Source organism: Phacochoerus africanus, chromosome 8, assembly GCF_016906955.1.
Source record: "Phacochoerus africanus isolate WHEZ1 chromosome 8, ROS_Pafr_v1, whole genome shotgun sequence".
Classification (NCBI taxonomy): Eukaryota; Metazoa; Chordata; class Mammalia; order Artiodactyla; family Suidae; genus Phacochoerus; species Phacochoerus africanus.
In genome coordinates, this window is record NC_062551.1 from 58,671,186 (window position 1) to 58,691,112 (window position 19,927).

General features: G+C 50.5%; 1 protein-coding gene across 2 annotated transcripts; it reads left to right on the forward strand.

Moving 5' to 3' along the window:
- Positions 1–12,745: 12,745 nt before the first annotated feature.
- On the forward strand, positions 12,746–19,898 carry LOC125133597 (leukocyte-associated immunoglobulin-like receptor 1). Of its 2 annotated transcripts, XM_047791904.1 has the most exons (10): positions 12,746–12,904; positions 13,289–13,324; positions 15,053–15,349; positions 15,517–15,567; positions 17,793–17,831; positions 18,118–18,228; positions 18,324–18,366; positions 18,449–18,486; positions 18,681–18,733; positions 19,265–19,898. In XM_047791904.1, the coding sequence occupies exons 1-10, from the start codon at positions 12,871–12,873 to the stop codon at positions 19,403–19,405; spliced, it is 843 nt and encodes a 280-aa protein (XP_047647860.1). In that variant the 5' UTR covers positions 12,746–12,870; the 3' UTR covers positions 19,406–19,898. The 2 variants fall into 2 exon arrangements, with proteins under 2 accessions (XP_047647860.1, XP_047647861.1); XM_047791905.1 differs by lacking the exon at positions 15,517–15,567.
- The last annotated feature ends 29 nt before the right edge of the window (positions 19,899–19,927 follow it).

Consider the following 19,927-nt stretch of genomic DNA (forward strand, 5'->3'; position numbering starts at 1 on the left):
TATTGTCTTCCATGATGTTCCATCCCAAGAGACTGGATACAGTTCCCTGTGCTGTACAGTAGCATCTCATTGCATATCCATCCTAAATGCCATAGTTTGCATCTACCATTCCCTCCCTATCCCCTGTGGCAGCCACAAGTCTGTTCTCTGTCCATGAGTCTTCTGTTTTGTGGATAAGTTCATTTGCATCATATTTTACATGCCCCATCTGAGTAATAGCATATGGCATTTGTCTTTCTCTTTTTGACTTACTTCACTTAGTATGAGAATCTCTAGTTGCATCCATGTTATAGGATGGCCAGGAACCCCAAAGGCCGGGGATCAAACCTACATCCTCATGGGCACTACGTTGGCTGGGTTCTTAACCCGCTAAGCCACAACAGGGACTCCTAAATGGTGAAATCTTGATGTTATCATTTATATTCATTATTGATTCTAGCCAGTACAAGAAAGCAAGAAAAAGGGATGGAAGCTTTAGCACTGGATATGAAGTGATAAAGCTGTCACTAAGCACAGAATATGTTGTTGTGTATATATACAACCCAACAGAATTTACGAGCTATTAAAACTAATAAAGAATTATGCAAGGCTGTTATACAGAAGGTCAACAAACCCCCAACCATGTTTCTTTGCATCAGCAAAAAAAAAGGTAGAAGGAGTTCCCGTCGTGGTGCAGTGGTTAACGAATCCGACTAGGAACCATGAGGTTGTGGGTTCGGTCCCTGCCCTTGCTCAGTGGGTTAACGATCCGGCGTTGCCGTGAGCTGCGGTGTAGGTTGCAGACGAGGCTCGGATCCCGCGTTGCTGTGGCTCTGGCGTAGGCTGGTGGCTACAGCTCCGATTGGACCCCTAGCCTGGGAACCTCCATATGCTGTGGGAGCAGCCCAAAGAAATAGAAAAAAGACAAAAAAAAAAGGTAGAAAATATATCTTTTAAAAAATCTATGACATATACAATAATCTAAAAGTATGTCATAAAACCAATAAATTTAACCAAGAATGTGTAAGACCACCACAGGAACTGCAAAACGTATTGAGAGAATTTTTGAAGTCCTAAACAAATGGAGGCAAGAAAGACTCAATATTGTAAAGATGTTGCTACTCCCAAAATGAGCCTGTGGATTTGGTGCAATTTCAACCAAAAGCCAGGGAAAAACTAAGTATGTGATCCAGCAATCCCACTCCTGGGCATCTTTCCAGAGAAAACTCTAATTCGAAAAGATACACGCACCCCAGTGTTCCTAGCAGCACTAATCACGGTCACCAAGACATGGAAGCAACCTAAATGTCCACTGACAGAGGAGTGGATAAAGAAGATGTGGTATGTATATTCAATGGAATGATACTCACCTATAAAAAAAGAATGAAATAATGCCCTTTGCAGCAACTGGATGGACACAGAGAGTATCACACTAAGTGAAGTAAGCCAGACAAAGAAAATATGATATGATATTACTTGTGTGTGGAATCTAAAAAAAAATTGACACCAATGCACTTACTTATAAAATATAAACAGACCCACAGGCATACAAAACAAACTTATGGTCCTCAAAGGGGAAGGAGTGGAAGGGATAAGTTGGGAGTTCAGGACTAACAGATACAAAGTACTATATATTAAAAAGAGAGACCAGGGAGTTGTTTTTTTTTTCCTAGACATACAGAGGGTCAAAATTATTTAATGACATCTTGAAAAAAAAAAAAACCTGGCAGACTCACAGGACTGGTTATCAAGCCTTTTTAAAGAAGCTAGAGCACCTGGTTCTGTGTGTTTTGCACAGATACCCAAACTGAACATTAGGGCAGAACAGAAAGGCTGGTGATAGCTGCACTCACTGCATCTCCTGCAGTATGACTCAGGACACCCAGCAGCCCCATGGGGAAAGATGGTCCTTCCAGTAAATCATGCTATAACCACTGGATTTCCATATGAAAAATGGCACACATCACACACACACACATACACACATACCATTATTTCCCAAGGCATGAAGATATAAAACTAGAAATTACATGTGTAGCCCTGGGAGGAATACACAGGCGTCTTCTTCACACTTTGCAGCAGCACTCAACAGAAAATAAACATTAGATAAGTGAGACGGTAATCAGATTCAGAAATTCTATTCTTCGAAAGGCACCCATAAGAGAGTGAACCTCAACAACATAAGGCGTGGCCGTTCCCAATAAATGCATCTGATAAAGGATTGACATGCACAATCAGACAAGGAGAAAGCTTCCTACGGTTCAGTTTAAAAAAAAGGGGTGGGGGAGTCAATCTCATTTTCTGAAATGAGGAAATAAGTCCTTTCCCTAAAATAAAATGAATACCCAGGTGACCAAAACCACATGAAAATACTGTCAATTGCACTAGTCATCAGAGCCATGCCAACCCCACAGGCAAGAAGATAGCTCCACCCCTAACAGCATGGCTGCAATACAAACATGGGAAGCGTGAAGCACTGGTGAGGAAGTGGAACAACCAGCACACTCAGCTGCACTGAGTGCAGATGGATACAATCACCTTACAAAACGTTTGGGAGACCTACCAACGGTGAGTAAACGCACGGCACAAACACAGCGATGCACTCCTAGGTTTATTCCAACAGAAACGCCCGTGAACGCTCATCACCAGACATGCATTAAGATGGTCAAAGCTGCACCATCCATCATCACCTAAACACGATGCTGTCCAAATGCCTGTCAGCACCAGGATGCATAGACGCCCTGTGGTGGTTTACACAGTGGAGTACTCCAGAGTGATCAGAGCCAAAGGTCTGCATCTGCCCGCCTTATTACGGGCGGGTCTTACAAACCCGTGCTTGAGCAGAAGCCACCCACACACATAAAGAGACAGCAGAGAATATGCACATCGATGTGAAGAAATATTCTCTGCAGAGAATGGACATCAAATCCATGCTGTTAGAAGTCACCATGGTCATGACCTTTGGAGAGAAGTTGCTGGAAAACAGGAGTGCTCACTTGGTGGAAATTCAGCAAGTTGTGCATTTGACACGTGCACTTTTATCTACGACACATCAATAAACGTCAACACACACACACACACACACACACATATATACACACAAAGACACAGCGGAGGAAAACTGCTGAACCCCAAAGACAAAAATCTTAAAAGCTTTGAAAGAATAAAAGACATACTACCTTCAAAGAAGCATGGGAAAAATTTACAGTTCATTTACAACAGAAATGATAAATGCCATATTTAAGTGCTAAAAAATAACTGCCCACCTATAAGAACAGGAGACAACTTCAAAATTGGAGGTGAAATAAAGACATTTCGGGCAATGAAAAATTGTAGTCTTCACCAACAGATGGGTGTCAAAAGAATATGTTTCAGGCAAAAGAAAACAATCCCAGTGGAAACAGAGACATGTGGAGGAGGGAAGGAAGAAGAAAGGGTAAATATTTGAGTAAAGACAGCAATTTTGAAGGATGATTTCATCCCTAATAAATTAATAGAACATTGGCACACACTCACTCTGTATTTGATTTCAAAACTCATTATGGGGCTTTCCGTCATGGTTCAGTGGAAAAGAACCTGACTAGTATCCATGAGGACACGTGTTCAATCCCTGGCTTCGCTCAGTGGATTAAGGATCCAGCATTGCTGCGAGCTGTGGTGTAGGTCGGACTGAGCTTGGATCCCGTGTTGCTGTGGCTGTGGCCTAGGTCAGCAGCCGTAGTGCAGATTCAACTCCTAGCCTGGGAACCTCCGTGTGCTGCAGGTACAGCCTCCCCCCCCCACAAAAAAATCATTGTGAAAACTCTACTTTGTCATAAAGGAACAATGACAGTGGACATATATATGCGCTGGTATATGTATATAAATGTGGTAGCACTATATTTACATAAAGATAAGGGGAATTTGAGCACAATTTCTTGTCACTTTAAGTGAGGAAGGAACGTAGCAGGCTTGGGGACACCATATACACGACGGGGTATTGACAGTTTTCTGTTTTTTCCTGCATGATGTTGATTTCACAGAGTTTTTCTTTCCAAGTTGTTTAATTTTCTTTAAAGTGGCCTTTAGAATTTGCCCGGTTGTGTGATGGCAAATGCATAATGGTCAGCTCTCTGAAAGAAAGTAGACGATTTGGAGTTCCCGTCGTGGCTCAGTGGTTAACGAATCTGACTAGGAACCATGAGGTTGTGGGTTCGATCCCTGGCCTTGCTCTGTGGGTTAAGGATCCGGCGTTGCAGTGAGCTGTGGTGTAGGTTGCAGACGCGGCTTGGATCCCGTGTTGCTGTGGCTCTGGTGTAGGCTGGTGGCTACAGCGCCGGTTTGACCCCTAGCCTGGGAACCTCCATATGCTGCGGGAGTGGCCCAAGAAATGGAAAAAGGCAAAAAAAAAAAAAGCGTAGACAATTTGTAGCTGATACTGTCCATTGCTGGGGTGTAAATACTCAAGAGTATGGCTAATTTTAAGCTGCAAAAGCGACGTCACCAAACCTTCAACTGGGGAGGGGTGTTCAGTCAGGCATCAGGAAGTGGCTTCAGCTGGCTGGCTGCTTGGCACACCACAGGGTACAGCATTCTGCAAGCTAAGATTGTATTAACCTAGGGCCAAGGGCTGTAGGGCTGCCTTTAAGAAAGCAAAGTTTAGGAAGAGGGAGGAGGAAGAGTGAGCAAAAGAGAGGTCGGGAGGGAGAGAAAAATAGACAGAGTGATGAGATTGAGCAAGAGTCAGAGTCACCGAGAGGAAGAGAGACAGAGAGACACAGAGAGAGAGAACGATGCAGAGGGAGATGGAGGGAGGCAGGAAATTTTATTTGGCCAATGAATAAGAGGACTTTAGATAAACCCCTCGAGAAACAGTTTTTATGTGTATCTTACATTGCTATTTATATTGTTGTTTCCAGCAACCCATTGACCTTCCAACAAAGAAAATTACTATCTTTATCATCAGTATGGAGTCAGAAATCTAGTTAGAATAATCATCTGAATCTGCATGTTTCAATTTTCTTTAACAAGAGTAATGTATTTATGAATCTAGTTGGTAAAGGAATATTTTTAAAAGCTTTGACCTGAGTTTAGCATTTGGTCAAATCAAATGGTGGCCAGTTTGGATACGAGGCTCGGGGCAGAGAGGCAATCTGTCAGGCACTAACAGGGGGTGGAGGGGGTGTTATTGTCTTCTTGCAGCATTGGGGTTCCTGTGGACGACTCTCAGGAAGCTCTGTTCCTTTCACAGCCCCAACCTAAGGAAGGCCAGAGAACCATACAGAAGAGAAAGAAAACCCCTCACTTTGACATACCGATGCTAACCCTCCCACTGTGTGTTAGGACTGTGGTGGGGGACTTGGTACCCCACATCCTGTGAGCTTTTCAGGTTGTTTGGCTCCTGCCTCTGAGGCAGCAGAAGCATTCTGCACCCCTCACATTCGACACCTGTGTACCTCTGTCCATCCTGGGAGGGAGGGAGGAGCGGGTTATGGTCAAAAACCCTGTGCAGAGGACACAGCCTTCCGCAGCCAGGGCTGGAGGTGGGGGCCTGTGGGAAGCTGAGCTCATTCTCCGTCCAGGTCCAGGCTAGGCTGCCATCCATGAGAGCACAGAGTTTTGGGGAGCTCGGGATTCCTGCAGATGTGGATCAACAATCAGGAGGGCTTCCTGACTGGTTCCATCAGGGCTAGAGGATGAGGACACAAGTGGATCAGTCCCTCCCACCAATAGGCTGTTTCCCTCTGAGTCCTGAGGGTCTGAGTCCTGAGTCCAGGCAGGAGGAATGGGGCGCAGAGATGTATTCAGAAAACTTGGGCGGGGTTTGCAGAGGAGTCTCCAGGAAAGAGCAAGATGCCTCCAGACCCCTGGGCATCGAAGACTCAGATTTCGTTTGGTAGACAGACAGAGACACTTCTGTTGGTTGAGCCAAGCTGGTGATGCTCAGAAGTGGGAGGGGAGGGGCTGCCCAGTGGTGGTTGTCTCTGAGATGCAATCAGGTCCTCGGCGTAATGAGGTCAAGACCCATGGCCGCAACAGGCTGATGTCTCTGAGGACCAGAGCCCCAGTCTACCCGTGAGAGTCATTACGCTTCACAGCCTCAGGGGGAGGACTGGTCAGCACAGAGTGACCATGCCAGAGTATTCCTGAAGTATTTAAACCCTTCTGATGCAAACCCATCTTTTGTTTTAAGAGCTATAATTGGCAGATAACGTGGTGTAAGTTGAAGATGTACAGCATATAGACTCAATACATTTATATTGCGGAAGGAATGCCAATGCAGCATTCGCTAACGCTTCTGCTGCGTCGATTATAATTTCTTCTAATGGTGGTTGTAACTATAGCTAGTCTTTTAGTAGATTTAACTTTAGAATATGGTTTTGTTGTTCCATCCACTATGTAGGGCACTAGATCTCTAGGATACTATTTATCTACTAGCTGCTAGTTTGTATCCCTAAAAACACCTCTTCCACTCCTACCCTAGCCCCTGGTAACCACTGCTCCACTCTAGATTTTTTTTTTTTACGTGAACTTGTCATTTATTTATTTATTTATTTACTTATTTTTGCCTTTTTAGGGCCACACCCTAAAAAGCATATGGAGGTTCCCAGGCTAGGGGTCAAAACAGAGCTGTAGTTGTCAGCCTACTCCACAGCCACAGCCACAGCCACAGCCACGCAGGTTCCAAGCCACGTCTACAACCTACACCACAGCTCACGGCAATGATGGATCCTTAACCCACTGAAGAAGGCCGGGGATTGAATCCGCGTCCTCGTGGATGCTTGTCAGGTTCGTTAACCCCTGAGCCACAACGGGAACTCTGAACTTGTCTTTTAATCACATTTCATGGTGCATCTTGTCATTTTATTTATGCGGCTTCTGCCTTTCCACGTGATGTTCAGTTTATATTTAATTTGCAAATGCTGCGTATCCATCTGAATAAGGTGATCAGGATTCAGAAACCTGTGCAACCTTCCCAGTGAAGGCTGAGTTTGAGGAAGATGTGCTGTGCTTATCCTGTAGTGAGCCTGTTATCGGACCATGGGCTGAAACCACCCATCATGGCCACGTAATAGCTGCCTGCGTGAGCTCACTCACAACAGGAAGCAGCTCTTGATGAGGAAGAGATGCTGCCTGAACGCTAACCAGGAGGACTTAGGAGGGGCCCAGAGGAGGGAGGAAACAACCAACCTCCCAGGATCCTTGGTGCTGGACTCCATCTTGGCTGAGAGCCACACACACCGTTAGGAAGGACCGTGAGTCAGACCAGGTCTGAGCTGAGCAAGACCATGGACCAGAGACAACCTGGAAACTGACTGCATTCCCATTAAAACCAGAGATTGTGAGCCACATGGTAGAGCTGTTCTCCTGGGTTCCCTCACCCTGATGCTCCCTGCCCGGGCGCCCCTTCCCAATAAAGTCTCTTTGTCTTTTTTGGGCCACACCCCCACCCGCAGCATGTGGAGGTTCCCAGGCTAGGGGTCCAATCAGAGCTACAGCTGCCAGCCTACACCAGAGCCACAGCAACGCCAGATCTGAGCTGCATCTGTGACCTACACCACAGCTCAAGGCAACGCCAGATCCTTAACCCACTGAGCAAGGCCAGGGATCCAACCCACAACTTCATGGTTCCTAGTCGGATTCGTTTCTGCTGCACCACGACGGGAACTCCCCCAATAAAGTCTTTCGCTTGGTCAGCAGGTGTGTCTCCTCAGACAACCCATTTCTGAGTGTTAGACAAGAGCCCACTCTCAGGACATAAATGTTCTCTGGTGAGAGATCCATGTCTCAGAAAAATGCAAAAGAAGTGACTGACAAGGGATTGATCTCCAAAACGTATAAACAGCTCATGCAGTTCAATGTTGAAAAAAACAAACAGCCCAATAAAAAAATGGACGGAAGATCTAAATAGACATTTCCCCCAAAAAAACATGAAAAGATGGCCAACATCCCTAATTATCAGAAAAGTACAAATCAGCCACAATGAGGTACCACCTCTCACTGGTCAGAACAGCCATCATCAGTGTCTACAGACAATAAGTGTTGGAGGGGGTGTGGAGAAAAGGGACCCCTCCCTCAGTGTGGATGGGAATGTAAACTGGTGCAACCACCATGGAAAACAGTGGTAACGAACCCAACTAGAATCCATAAGGATGCAGGTTCAATCACTGGCCCACTCTGCTCAGTGGGTTAAGGGTCCGGTGTTGCTGTGAACTGCAGTGTAGGTTGCAGACACAGCTTGGATCTGGCATTGCTGTGGCTGTGGTGTAGGCTGGCAGCTGTGGCTCTGATTTGAGCCCTAGCCTGGGAACTTCCATATGCTATGGGTGTGGCCCTAAAAAGCAAAAACAAAACAAAACAAAACACGACCAACCAACAAACAAAAAACTAAATATGAAACTACCATATGGGTCCAGCAATCCCACTCCTGGGCATCTCTCCAGAGAAAACCGTAATTTGAAAGGATACAGGCACCCCAATGTTCACTGCAGCCCTGTTTACAATAGCCAAGACATGGAAACAACCTAAATGTCCATCAACAGAGGACTGGATAAAGATGTGGGACATATACATAGTGGAATATTACTTGGCCATAAAAAAGAATGAAATAATACCATTTGCAGCAACATGGATGGACCTAGAGACTCTCATACTATGTGAAGTCAGACAACGAAAGACAAAAATCATACAATATCACTTACATGTGGAATCTAAAACAATGATACAAATGAACTTACTTACAAAAGCAGAAACAGAGTCATAGACTTTGAAAACAAACTTATGGTTACCAAGGGGGACAGGTGGTGGTGGAGGGGCAGACTGGAGGTTTGGGATGGCACATGCACACTGAGGGATATGGAATGACTGGCCAGCAGGGACCTGTTGTATAGCACATGGAACTCTATCCCCATACTCTGTGATAACCTATATGAGAAGAGAATCTGCAAAAAAAAAATGGTTATGGGTATAACTGAATCACTTTATGATACAGCAGAAATTATCACAGCATTATAAATCAACTATAATTAAACAAAACTTAGAAAAAAAGGCATTACCCAGATGAGGAAGTGCTGAGAAGCAGAACAGGGGCAGTGGTGCAAGGCTGAGATTCCTACGGGTGGGAGCTGGGGTTTCTTGGGGAGCGGAAGTGCTCCTGGGGCCAAGGGTTGGAGGTCAGCCTACAAAACCTGGAATTATGTCTGACAGGGACTGGAGCCATGGGGGGGGATGCAGTGATCTGGGTCTGGGGCATAGGGGAAGGGTGAGAAACAGCCTGGCCAGGTTAAAAGCGCGAATGGGAAGGCAGCCTTAGGGGTCAGCTCCTTCCAGGTTTAATAAAGGACCAAGAAGCAGAGCTGTGAGGAAGTGAGGCATGGAGCCCCTAGAGATGGAAAAGCAACAAGGAAGAGATACCCAAGATGAGACTGGGGGGAGGAAAGGGAGGGTGAGGCAGGGGGAGGATAGAAAGACGGATACATCGGGCTGGCTGGTGTTAGTTAACTGGGGTTACCCCTGGACTTTATCCCTTAGCCTCAACAACCTGCAAGTCCAAATGAGAGCCATGTTCAGCATTCAACTTGACTCTGGGGAATCTCGTTTTCCTTTCATTTTTTACTACATAGCTTTGACCTATTGTTCATGTCTTTGAGATATTCAAGATGACCTTGAAAATATTGTATTAAGCAGTTTTCATTCTTAAAATAACTCTGATTTTAAGATGGAGTGTGGTCCATAGACTTAGTCGGACATTTTGACAGAAAATCTAGCATATTGATTGTTTGCTTATTAAGAATTCCAAGGATAGGCAGTCCCGGAGTTGGTGCCGCAATTCAGGAAGCTTCTAAGAACCCTGGGTCTTGTATTCCTCCACATCAATTTGTTCAATATTTCTGTAATTATGTTCATGTTTGTCACCTCATAGTTGCAAAATGGCTGTTGCAGTTCCAGCTATCACATCATCTGATTATAGCTACCCATGGACAGGAGTAAAGGACGCAAAAACCTTAAAAGACCCTCTGCTATTTTTTTTTTTTTGTCTTTTTGCCTTTTCTTGAGCCGCTCCCGCGGCATATGGAGGTTCCCAGGCTAGGGGTCAAATCGGAGCTGTAGCAGCCAGCCTACACCAGAGCCAAAGCAACACGGGATCCGAGCCGCACCTGCAATCTACACCACAGCTCATGGCAATGCTGGATCTTTAACCCACTGAGTGAGGCCAGGGATCGAACCCACAACCTCATGGTTCCTAGTCAGATTCGTTCACCACTGCGCCTCGAGGGGAACTCTGAGACCTTTTCTATTAAGAGATAAATATGATTCCCATGTAAGTTGGTACAACCACTAAGGAAAACAGTACAGAGGTTCATCACAAAACTACACATAAAACTACCATATGATCTGGCAATCCCACTTCTGGGCATATATCCAGACAAAACTACAATTCGAAAAGACACATGCAGCTGCATATTTATGGCAGCACCACTTATAATGGCCAAGACATGGAAACAACCAAAATGTCCATCTGCAGATGAGTGGATTATGAAGACATGGTACATATATACAACGGAATACTACCATACACAGAACAAAATAATGCCATACACAGCAGCATAAATGCAACTAGAGATTCTCATACGAAATGAAGTCAGAAAGACAGATACCATATGATAGCACTTGCATGTGGATTCTAAAATATGGCACAAGCGAACCTATCTACAAAACAGAAACAGACTCATAGGTGTAAGGAACAGACTTGTGGTTGCCAAGGGAGTTGGGGGGGAGAGAATGGGATGGACAGGGAGTTTGGGGTTGGTAGTGAAAGGCCAGTAGAAGGAAAAATCCCCCTCGTCCGGTCTGGGAAGAGGCGACACCCCAAATCACTCACGAGAAGCGGTCTTGATGCAAACAGCAAGAGGATTGTTATTCCAAGCGCGCTGGGGCCCACAGTCGTACGTCACGCAGGGGTAGAGGACTGCGGCCCCGAGTGCGGATTCGGGACAGATTTTATGGGGTTCACAACAAAGCCCGCACTTCGCAAACCAATCATTTTAAAACATTGAGAATCCGCGCTCCGTGGACCAATCATTTTAAAACAGCTCCAGAGGTCTGCATTTGCGCGGGCTCCTGGGCAGAGTGACAGATTGCAGTTGAGATAGGTCACTAGGGCTTTTAATGTGTAATCCTTTTTTCTATGCCGCCAGCAGTCTTACAGAGTCCAGATAAGCGATAAGTCAGCTCATTTCCTGTTATCTTACTTAGGCCAGGGTCATGCATTCAAGGGCCTATTTTACGTTCTTTCACCTAGTTTCATACAGATAGCAGGCCCTGGAACAGCAAGAAGTGTGACCTATTTGCTGGCAGGGAACAGGGTCTGGAATTCGGGGGCATTTAGAGCTGTTTATTAACTTCCTGGGTTCTGGGAGGGTTAGGTGGCATTTTCATCCTTTCAGTAGATGCACACTATTACATTTAGAGTGGATAAGCAATGCGATTCTACTGTACAGCCCAGGGAACTATATCCAGTCTCTTGGGATACAACACGATGGAAGATAATACGAGAAACAGAATGTATATATATTTATGACTGGGTCACTATGCTGTAGGGCGGAACTGGTATAACATTGCAAATCAACTATAATTATACATGATTCCCAGAAACCCTGATATATTCTGCTTTAAGTAGCATTGAACATACATGGTCACGTGCCCCACGCTGGACCCATCACTGCAAATGGGATTGGTGCGCTGCCTTAACCCAAACTTCATCTTCCTCACTCCCTACAGCCTCCAGCCCCAGGGCTGGACCACGACCACTCACACAAAACTTGGTTTCTGTTAGGAAGGGAAAACTGAGCAATGTTTGCTGTGTAGACACCATCAGTGTCTGCCCCGGCTGCCCCAGGAGAAGCAGCTCTCCCCTGGCCTCAGAGGCCTTGGGCACGGGCATCCATGAGGGGTTCTGTCCTACTGGGCTCCGCCTGCACAAACTTCCTCACCCCTGGGTCCTGCTCTTTATTTCAGCATCCGGCTGAGGGCCCCATCTGGCCCCAAGCCCAGGGCCAGTTCCCAAGGTCTATCTCCTGATCCATTCAGGATTTGCATGTGCTGATTGGAGCCTTCCTGGCTCCAATGTCCCTGGAGAAGATGGGAAGAGGGCCCCGTGAACACGATCTGTGTTTCTTTTTAGGGCCGCCCCTGCAGCATAAGGAAGTTCCCAGACTAGGGGCTGAATCAGAACTGCAGCTGCTGGCCTAGGCCACAGCCACAGCCACACCAGAGCCAAGCCACATCTGCCACCAACATCACAGCTCACGGCAACGCTGAATTCTCAGCCCACTGAGTGAAGCCAGGGATCAAACCCACAACATCATGGATACTAGTTGGGATCTTAACCCACTGAGCCACAACGGGAACTGCAAGTAGGATCTTTTTAATGCTCTCGCTCCCTTGCTGGGACTTGAACATTAGATCAAATACTCGGAGGAGGACTGGGGACGTCCCACTTTCCACTTTAAGTATGAGGAAGTGGGGGATACGGGGGTGTAACACCTTCCCCAAGAACAGGTGGTGGCGTGTGGTCCTGGGACGGACAGTTCTGCCAGTATGGGCACAAACCCACTCTCTGCTTGTCCCAGAGGCAGAGAAAGAGGCTCCTCCCTCGGGAGGCTCACCTGGAGGGGAGCTCAGCCTCACCTGAGCATTGGAGCATCTGCTGGAAGCCCGGCCCTGCCTCTGTCTCCTGAGCGGGAAGCCAGGACAGGAGGGGCCGAGCTCTTCCCCTTTGTGTGAGGCGCTGAGTGTGGAAACCCCAAGTTGGGCCCCCGGGCAGCACATCCTCTTCTCTTGTGTCATCAGGCAGGCTCTGTCCTTCCCCCATAATCTCTCCAGGACGGGCACCGCTGCAGGGGCTGGGCTATGGCCCCCCATCCCACCACCCTCCTGTGCTTCAGTGAGTCCTGGAATGTGGGGGGTGGTTCAGGGGCCGAGACGCTGCACTCCCCGGCTCAGTCCTGACCCCAGCCCTGGAGGCTCTGGGACCCGAGGGGGGCACAGGGGTCCCCACCCAGGGCTGCCCCTCAGTCTGCCCACAGAAGGGTCGGTCCTAGAACCAGGTACCTGGGTGTGGAGTTGATTCAGACTGAGGACCCTGGGGTCTGGGTTTGTCTGGAGACCATTTCGGGGCAGAAAGAGGGCTTGTGCTCCGAGGCGATGTGGGGGAGGGGGCTGGAAGTTACGAGGATGACGCCCCCCGCAGGCTCCTCCAGCCCCCTTGGCCACAGCCCCGCGAAGAAAGGCGCAGTGGGCGTTTTTCTCACTAGAACTTCCCTTGCAGCGCTCTGTCTGGGCCAGATGATCCGCACGTGCCGAGGTGAGTCTTCTCCCCACCCCTCCTGGCCCCCAAAGGCTGAGCCCGACGACAGCGTGTGCCGACCCTGGGGGGCAGAGGGCACCTGGCAGCTGACATAGTCCCGGAATTGCCAGCAACCCCCAGGCCTAAGCCGCCCCGTCTCTCCCTCGCTGTCCACGCTGCTCTCAGGGCCCCGCAGAGAAGGTTCAGATCCCGCAGGACCAGGCTGAGCCCGCGAGCCCAGATCTCCCTCTGCATCCCCTGCGCGGAGGGCGCGACCTCGCCCAGGGCAGAACCCGACCGACCGGGAGTCCTCCCGGGTCCCGCTTCTCCAGCCCCCCACTCCTAGCGCATCACCCGGTGCTGGGTTTTGTATGATAATTCTTAGGGTCGAATGACTGCATCCAGCGGTTTCTGTTTTCGGGAAAATGTCCATTTTGCTGAGCGCCCTCTCACAGCTGATCTTGGATAGACTGAGCCGCGTGCGCCCCTCTTGGGTCCGAGTCTGCCCGTCCCCAGCCCCGCTGGCTCACAGGTCTCCTCGCTTTTCTTTCTCTCTCTCTCGTGGCTCCTTCCCCCTCAGCTCCGGACCCGGACCCGGTGTTTGTGCCTTGCCTGCCCCGCGTGCCCACCCCCAGCCTGGGTGATTCCTGCTGGACCTCAGCTCTCAGCTGGGGACCGGCGCCCTCCGACCTCCCCGCGGAGGCAGCTCTGCCTCCCGTCTGCCCCTGGGGTTCCCACACGCGCCCGAGGGCACACACCACAGTCTGGACACGGGGATTTGCACAATTATTCATCAACGGCCGTCCTCCCTCGAGACTTTCAGCCCCGCGAAGAAGGCAGGGATCGCGTGTGTGTCTCACGGTTGTGGGACCAGGGGTACACGGAGGCATCTGTAAAGGGGCAGAGGGGACCTAAGACGGGGTGGAAGGACACAAAGAGCCAGTGGAGGAGTGAGTGAGCCCTGCCAGCGCCCTGCCTCTAGGGGCGTCTTGCTGAAGGGGAGGCCAACTTCCCCTTTCAGGGCAGCAAGCCCTCTCCCCTGCCCCCAGCCTAGATGAGACAGACGGGGTTTCCAGAGCCTCCATCCCCAGGAAATGGAAATGAGCGGAGATGAAGGTGGAAATACACAGAAACCCAGGGAGGGCTGCTTCATGGAGGCCTTGCCCTGGACACGGGGACCCTCCCCCGCTGGGCTCTGTTCCCCAGCTCCCCCTCAGCCCTCACCTCCACTGCAGCTCTGCATGCGCGCTCCTCACCCCATACAATCCCAGGGGGACTCGCAGCTGCCTTCACACCAGCCCAGAGCAGTCCTGCCCACACACACTCCTGTTCTCCTTGTCCCTGGAGTGACGGGGTCATTCCCAGCCTGGGCCTCCCTCCCAGCCCCTGCTGTCCCCCCAGAGTGGCCTGGGCAGTGGGGGAGCTGCCCCTGAAGCAGACATGCCCTGGGGGCCGCAGCCTGCTCTGACCCCTGTGTTGCACGGAGCAAGCTGGGACCAAGTCTCGGGTCCTTAAGTCAAGTGGGAACATAGCTGCAGGGATGGGAACTGACTCGGTAGAATGGGCGTGGGAGGGTTTGGGGAGGATGGTGGAAACACTTTAAAATTGGATTGTGGTGAAGGCTGCACAACTTGGTGAGTTTCTTAAAAAAAAAAGAAAAAATGAATGGAGCCAGTAAAAGGAGTGACTTGTGTTGTGTGTTGAATTCCTCATAACGGAGCCTGAGATTCTGCTCTCCCCTCCTAGGGTCCCTGCCCAGGCCCTCCATCACAGCTGAGCCAGGCCCTGTGGTCCCCTGGGGACAGCCTGTGACCATCGTGTGCCAGGGCCCTGCTGGGGCTGAGACATTCCGCCTGCAGTACAAGGAGAATACGCATAAGTACGAGGATGAGAGTAACACGATTCAAATTGGTCCACACCAGACAGCGGCCAGGTTCCCCATCGCTGCTGTAAGTGAAGACACTGTCCGGAATTATCAGTGCCTCTATCATCAAAGTGGCATTTGGTCTGAGTCCAGTGAGACCTTGAAGCTGGTGTTGACAGGTGAGGACGTCTCTGCTCTGCCCTCAGGGTGGCCCCAGGCTGCTGTCCCCAGCTGTGTCCTCTGCCCACAGGCCCCCTGCTGGCCCCCCAAGCCCCGTGGTCCCTCTCATACACACACTCCTTCGCCTTCACGCCTGTCTAAAGCCTTCTCCCGCCCCTGATCACAGGACCCCCTGGGGATTTCAGCTCCCCCCACACGGAGCCCTCCTCCTCAGCTGGTGAGTAGCTGACCTCAGCCTGTTGGGGTTTCTGGGGGGCTCTGTGCTGGGGATCAGGCCCATTGCCCTGGGCTTGGATCAGGGACTGGTGAGGCCCTGGGAAGGGCATGGCTTGCCCAGGGCACTGCCGGGTCCCTGATATTCACAAGGACACTCTTAACACCCACAGGATAGAGATAACCCTATAACCGGGCACCTGGCGGCAGTAATGCCACCGAGCCCACCATGGAGGGACGTCCCAGGCTTTCTAAGAGCCACCACTCCTTTTAAGAGGCAGAAAGGAGGTTAAAGTTTCTTGGGCAAAGGCACAAGGGGCAGACCCAACCCAGGGCATCCAGACCCCATCCTTGGGGTTTGGGCGCAGCTCTGCGCTGCCCCCTAGTGGGCAGGTTCCACCGCTGGCCCCTCTGCACTGAAAGAAGGAAGCTAATAGCTCATCTCCTGGGAGAGAGAAGAGGCTTCTTGAAGGTTCTGCCTGAACAGCCTAGAAGGAGGGAGAGCCCCCCTCTCAGAGCGTCCTGAACCCGCTGCTGCTGGTGGTGGTGGGGGTGGGCAGCTCAGTCACCCCTCCACCTCCCTCCCCGTTTCATGCCTCCAAGACACCGAACTGCCAGCATCAGGGTTAGGATTCCGGTCCTGCCTTCCCAGCTCTGGGCCCTTGAGTGAATGACCACACCTTCCGCATCCCGGCTTCTCGCGGGCAAAACCCGCAATAAATACAAGGACCCCGCAGTTGGGACACAGGACCTGTGCTTACGTCGGGGCGGCCCAGCAGTACTGATCTTAGGACTATTTTCTTTTCACCTCCTGTGCACCAGACACCCTCCTGCTGTGGGGTTGATGCACACGTGAATGAGAAGGGGTCTCTGGCCTCCCAAACATTAATGGAAGAATTAATTAAAATGAACAATAGAAATGCACATAAGGATATATGGGCATATAGAATATAAACATAACATTTTCAATGTAAAATTTCAGACTTATAATTTAAACAGAATATACTTACACTATAGCAAATATCGAAGTAATATATTAATACATATGAATAACGCATACAGTGTTATATGTCTGTACATATTATCATGTAGTATGAATTACTATAATATATATGTGATAGTATATTTACCATAATTTACATGTATAGTTGATATAATTGATATGTAGAGCTTACACTTTATATTTTTAAATTATGTATAACTAAATCTATGTAAATTAAATTATGCATATGTGGGTTAAAACAATTTAACTGTATATTCAGTATACATTATAGTTATATGATATGTAATATATAGATGTAAATATATTGATATATATTATTTTTATTTGTAAAATATAAATACTATTTTAAACTGTAATAAATGTCACAAGGCAGTGAAGCAGGGCAGAGGTGTTAAAACACAGGGTGGGCCCGTGGATGGTGGACGAGCAACACGGTGTTGAGGGCAGGATGCTCCAAGAAATGAAGTTTTCTGCCTTAAGTAGGATATTGAGAACTTAGCCTCTGAAGCAGCAGGAGGGAGGGGAGGCGGGGCTCAGACCGAGTGGGTGGACTAGCCCCCAAGACCTCTGCTGACTCACCTGTGAAATGGGTGGTGCCGCGCCCTTAGAAGGTGTACGGTAAAGGAGCAGGCCCTACAGCACATGCGCGGAGTCCAGCCCCGGGCTGGCGGGCAACTGTCTCACCTGCTCACCTCGTGGCTTCGGCGGGCAGCTCCGGGACATTGGGTCTTGGCGTCTTCAATCCCAGGAGAGCAGCTCCACCGCATCAAGGGGAGCTGTGAAAACGGGAGGCAGAGCTGAGGATGCCTGTGCCTGGGCCCTCCTACCGGGTGTCCGTCTCTGCGAGGGGGGAAGACGGGGGAGAGCGGCGCTGCCCCCACCACCTCCCGCGGGAAGGGGACGCTGCAGGTGCTCATCACCCAGTGAGGGTGGCATTAGCCTGGTGGCACCACCGAGCTGCCCCGCGACTCGCTGCTCCTGCCCCTGGCGACCTGACGTTTCAGTTTCTTTCACTTAAATTTCAAGGGCAGCAGTCACGTGTGGTTACCAGAGCGGACAGCCCAGAAGTAGAGCATGTCAACCGCACAGACTGTGCCACGGGGCTGTTCTAGAGGGAGCAGGTCCGGGTCCGGGGACCAGGGAGACCCGTGGGGAGAGGGGGGACTCAGGAGCCTGCTGTCCAGCTCAGGCCTCTGACCCATGTCCTCCTGATGCCTCATTCCTAGGAGACACACGGACGCATTCACAGGATGGAAACAATCCCGGTGAGTGATGGGCACAGAGAAGCAGGACCTGGCCTGTGCCTTCTGGGCAAAGGGGGAATGGCTTGGGTATGGGTCATATTCCAGCTCTGCCCACGCCCTGTGGACAGAGGACTTCAGCCCCCAAACCCCAGTTTTGTAAGTGGGGAAATGACTCCTGGGCCTTGGGACTGTTGGGCATCTGAGAGATTTGTGAACATGACAAGCAGCCAGTGTGTGGTGGTATGCAGCAGGTGCTGGATAAATGCACGCTGCTGCTTATCCGGTTCCGTCTTCCCTGCTCCCCTAGGCCCATGGACAGAGCATGTTTACATTCTCATCGGGGTCTCTGCAGCCTTTCTCCTTTGTCTCCTCCTCTTGGTCCTCCTCCTCCTCCAGCGCTGGCATCAGAGGAAACAGGGTAGGTCTCAGGAACCGGGTGGGGTGACCTGGGCAGGCTGTTTGGGGTTCTGGGAAGAAGCCGTCTCATCTCAACTCACACCTGACTCTCCTCAGGGCCCCCCAGAAGCAAAGGCAAGGAGCCAGAGCCCCAGGAGAGGTGAGGACTCTGGGAATGACCCCCAGCCCCCTAGCCCTCCGCCTCCAGGCAGCTCTCAGGGCTCACTGTTCTTTCTCCGCAGGCTCAGCCCAGCTGTTGACGTCCTAGATGGGACACCAGGTACAGACAAGGGTGGGACAGGTCTGGGAGGGGAAGGGGGCATTCACTGCCATCCAGAAAGCCATGTGCAGGGAGCAAGTTTGGGGGCATTCTGTTCTAGATGGGGGTGGGGGTGGGGCAAGACCAAATAGGAAGCTGTGAGGTTTCAGGTGAGTTTGCCCCAGAGAACAGCTCCCCTGTCCTGTCCTCTCCAGACCCGGCCACTGTCCACAGACTTCCTGAGAAGGACAGAGAGATGGAAGCTTCGGTAAGTCCTTGTGTTAGTCGCCTGTTGCTGTGACCAAAACACCGAACAGCTAGCAGCTTGGTGGCATTAGCTCAGTTTCCTGGGCCAGGGATGTGGAAGCAGATGGGTGGGTGGTGCTGGCTGATGCTCTGTCATGAGGCTGCTGTCAAGATGCCAAGCAGGGCTCCATTTGGCTCAAGGCTGGACTCAGGCTGGAGGGTCTGCTTCCAAGGTGGCTCACTCCCTGGGCTGCAGCACACGGGTGACTGCATGGCAGCCAGGCTCCCCCAGAGAGAGGGGCCCTGGGGAGGGAAGGGCGAAAGCCACAATGTCTTCTGTGGCCTCACGTGTAGGTGACATGGCCTCACTGCCATATTCTGCTGGCCACACAGACCAAGCCTGCTTCTCCGGGGGAGGGGACCACACAGTGGTGATTCAGGAGGCGGCCTCTTGGGTGGGGGGGAGACTTGGAGGCTGGCCACCACAGCCTTCCCTTCCCAGCGCCCCTCCCTCACCTTGGCCACTGCTACTCACCCTGGTCTCTCTCCCCAGACCCCTGCTGACCCGCAGGAGGTGACATATGCCCAGCTGGACCACCGGACCCTCACACAGAGGGTGGCCAGAGCTGTGACCCCGCCGTCCACAGAGCCCGCAGCCGAGTCCAGCACATACGCAGCCATCTCCAGACACTGACCCCAAGCCCCCCTGGCCTCTGTAGCAAAGACACCGCGAGTCACTCTTACAAAAGCCTGAGGTGGATATTTGGAGGGTTTTGCCCTTTCTGGACAGTCATCCTGTCAGGTCTCCTGGAGGCAAGAGCTGGAGTCCCCACAGCCCTGATCATCATCTAGAAGATTCAGCAGCCATGTGGTCCCTCCCACAGTCAACTAGCTCCTTGGAGAGAATGTGTAGCACCTGCTTCTAGAGACCCAGCTGGGGTCCCTTGGCTGTTTCCGGAGACCCAGCGGTGGTCCTACAGTCACCCAGCTGATTCCAGACGTATCCTATGAATCCCCCCCTGTCCCCGGAGATCCATTTTAACTGTCCTCTCAGCTGACTTGATGAAATTCCCAGGCTTCAGCTGTTGACCTTGACCCTGGGGTGTACTTATGCAGCCAATAGCACAGACCACGTCTTCTGGAACATGCTTCACCTTGTTCCTCAGTAATAAATGTTCCCACAGGCCCAACTGCCTCAGCCCTGTGTGTGTGGAGC

Excerpts from the sequence above, each read along its gene's own strand:
- LOC125133597 (XM_047791904.1), top strand. The coding sequence starts at position 12,871 with ATGGCCCCCCATCCCACCACCCTCCTGTGCTTCA. Across the intron at positions 15,568-17,792 it reads GGAGCCCTCCTCCTCAGCTG|GAGACACACGGACGCATTCA; the intron begins GTGAGTAGCTGA and ends CCTCATTCCTAG. Across the intron at positions 18,367-18,448 it reads GAGCCAGAGCCCCAGGAGAG|GCTCAGCCCAGCTGTTGACG; the intron begins GTGAGGACTCTG and ends CTTTCTCCGCAG.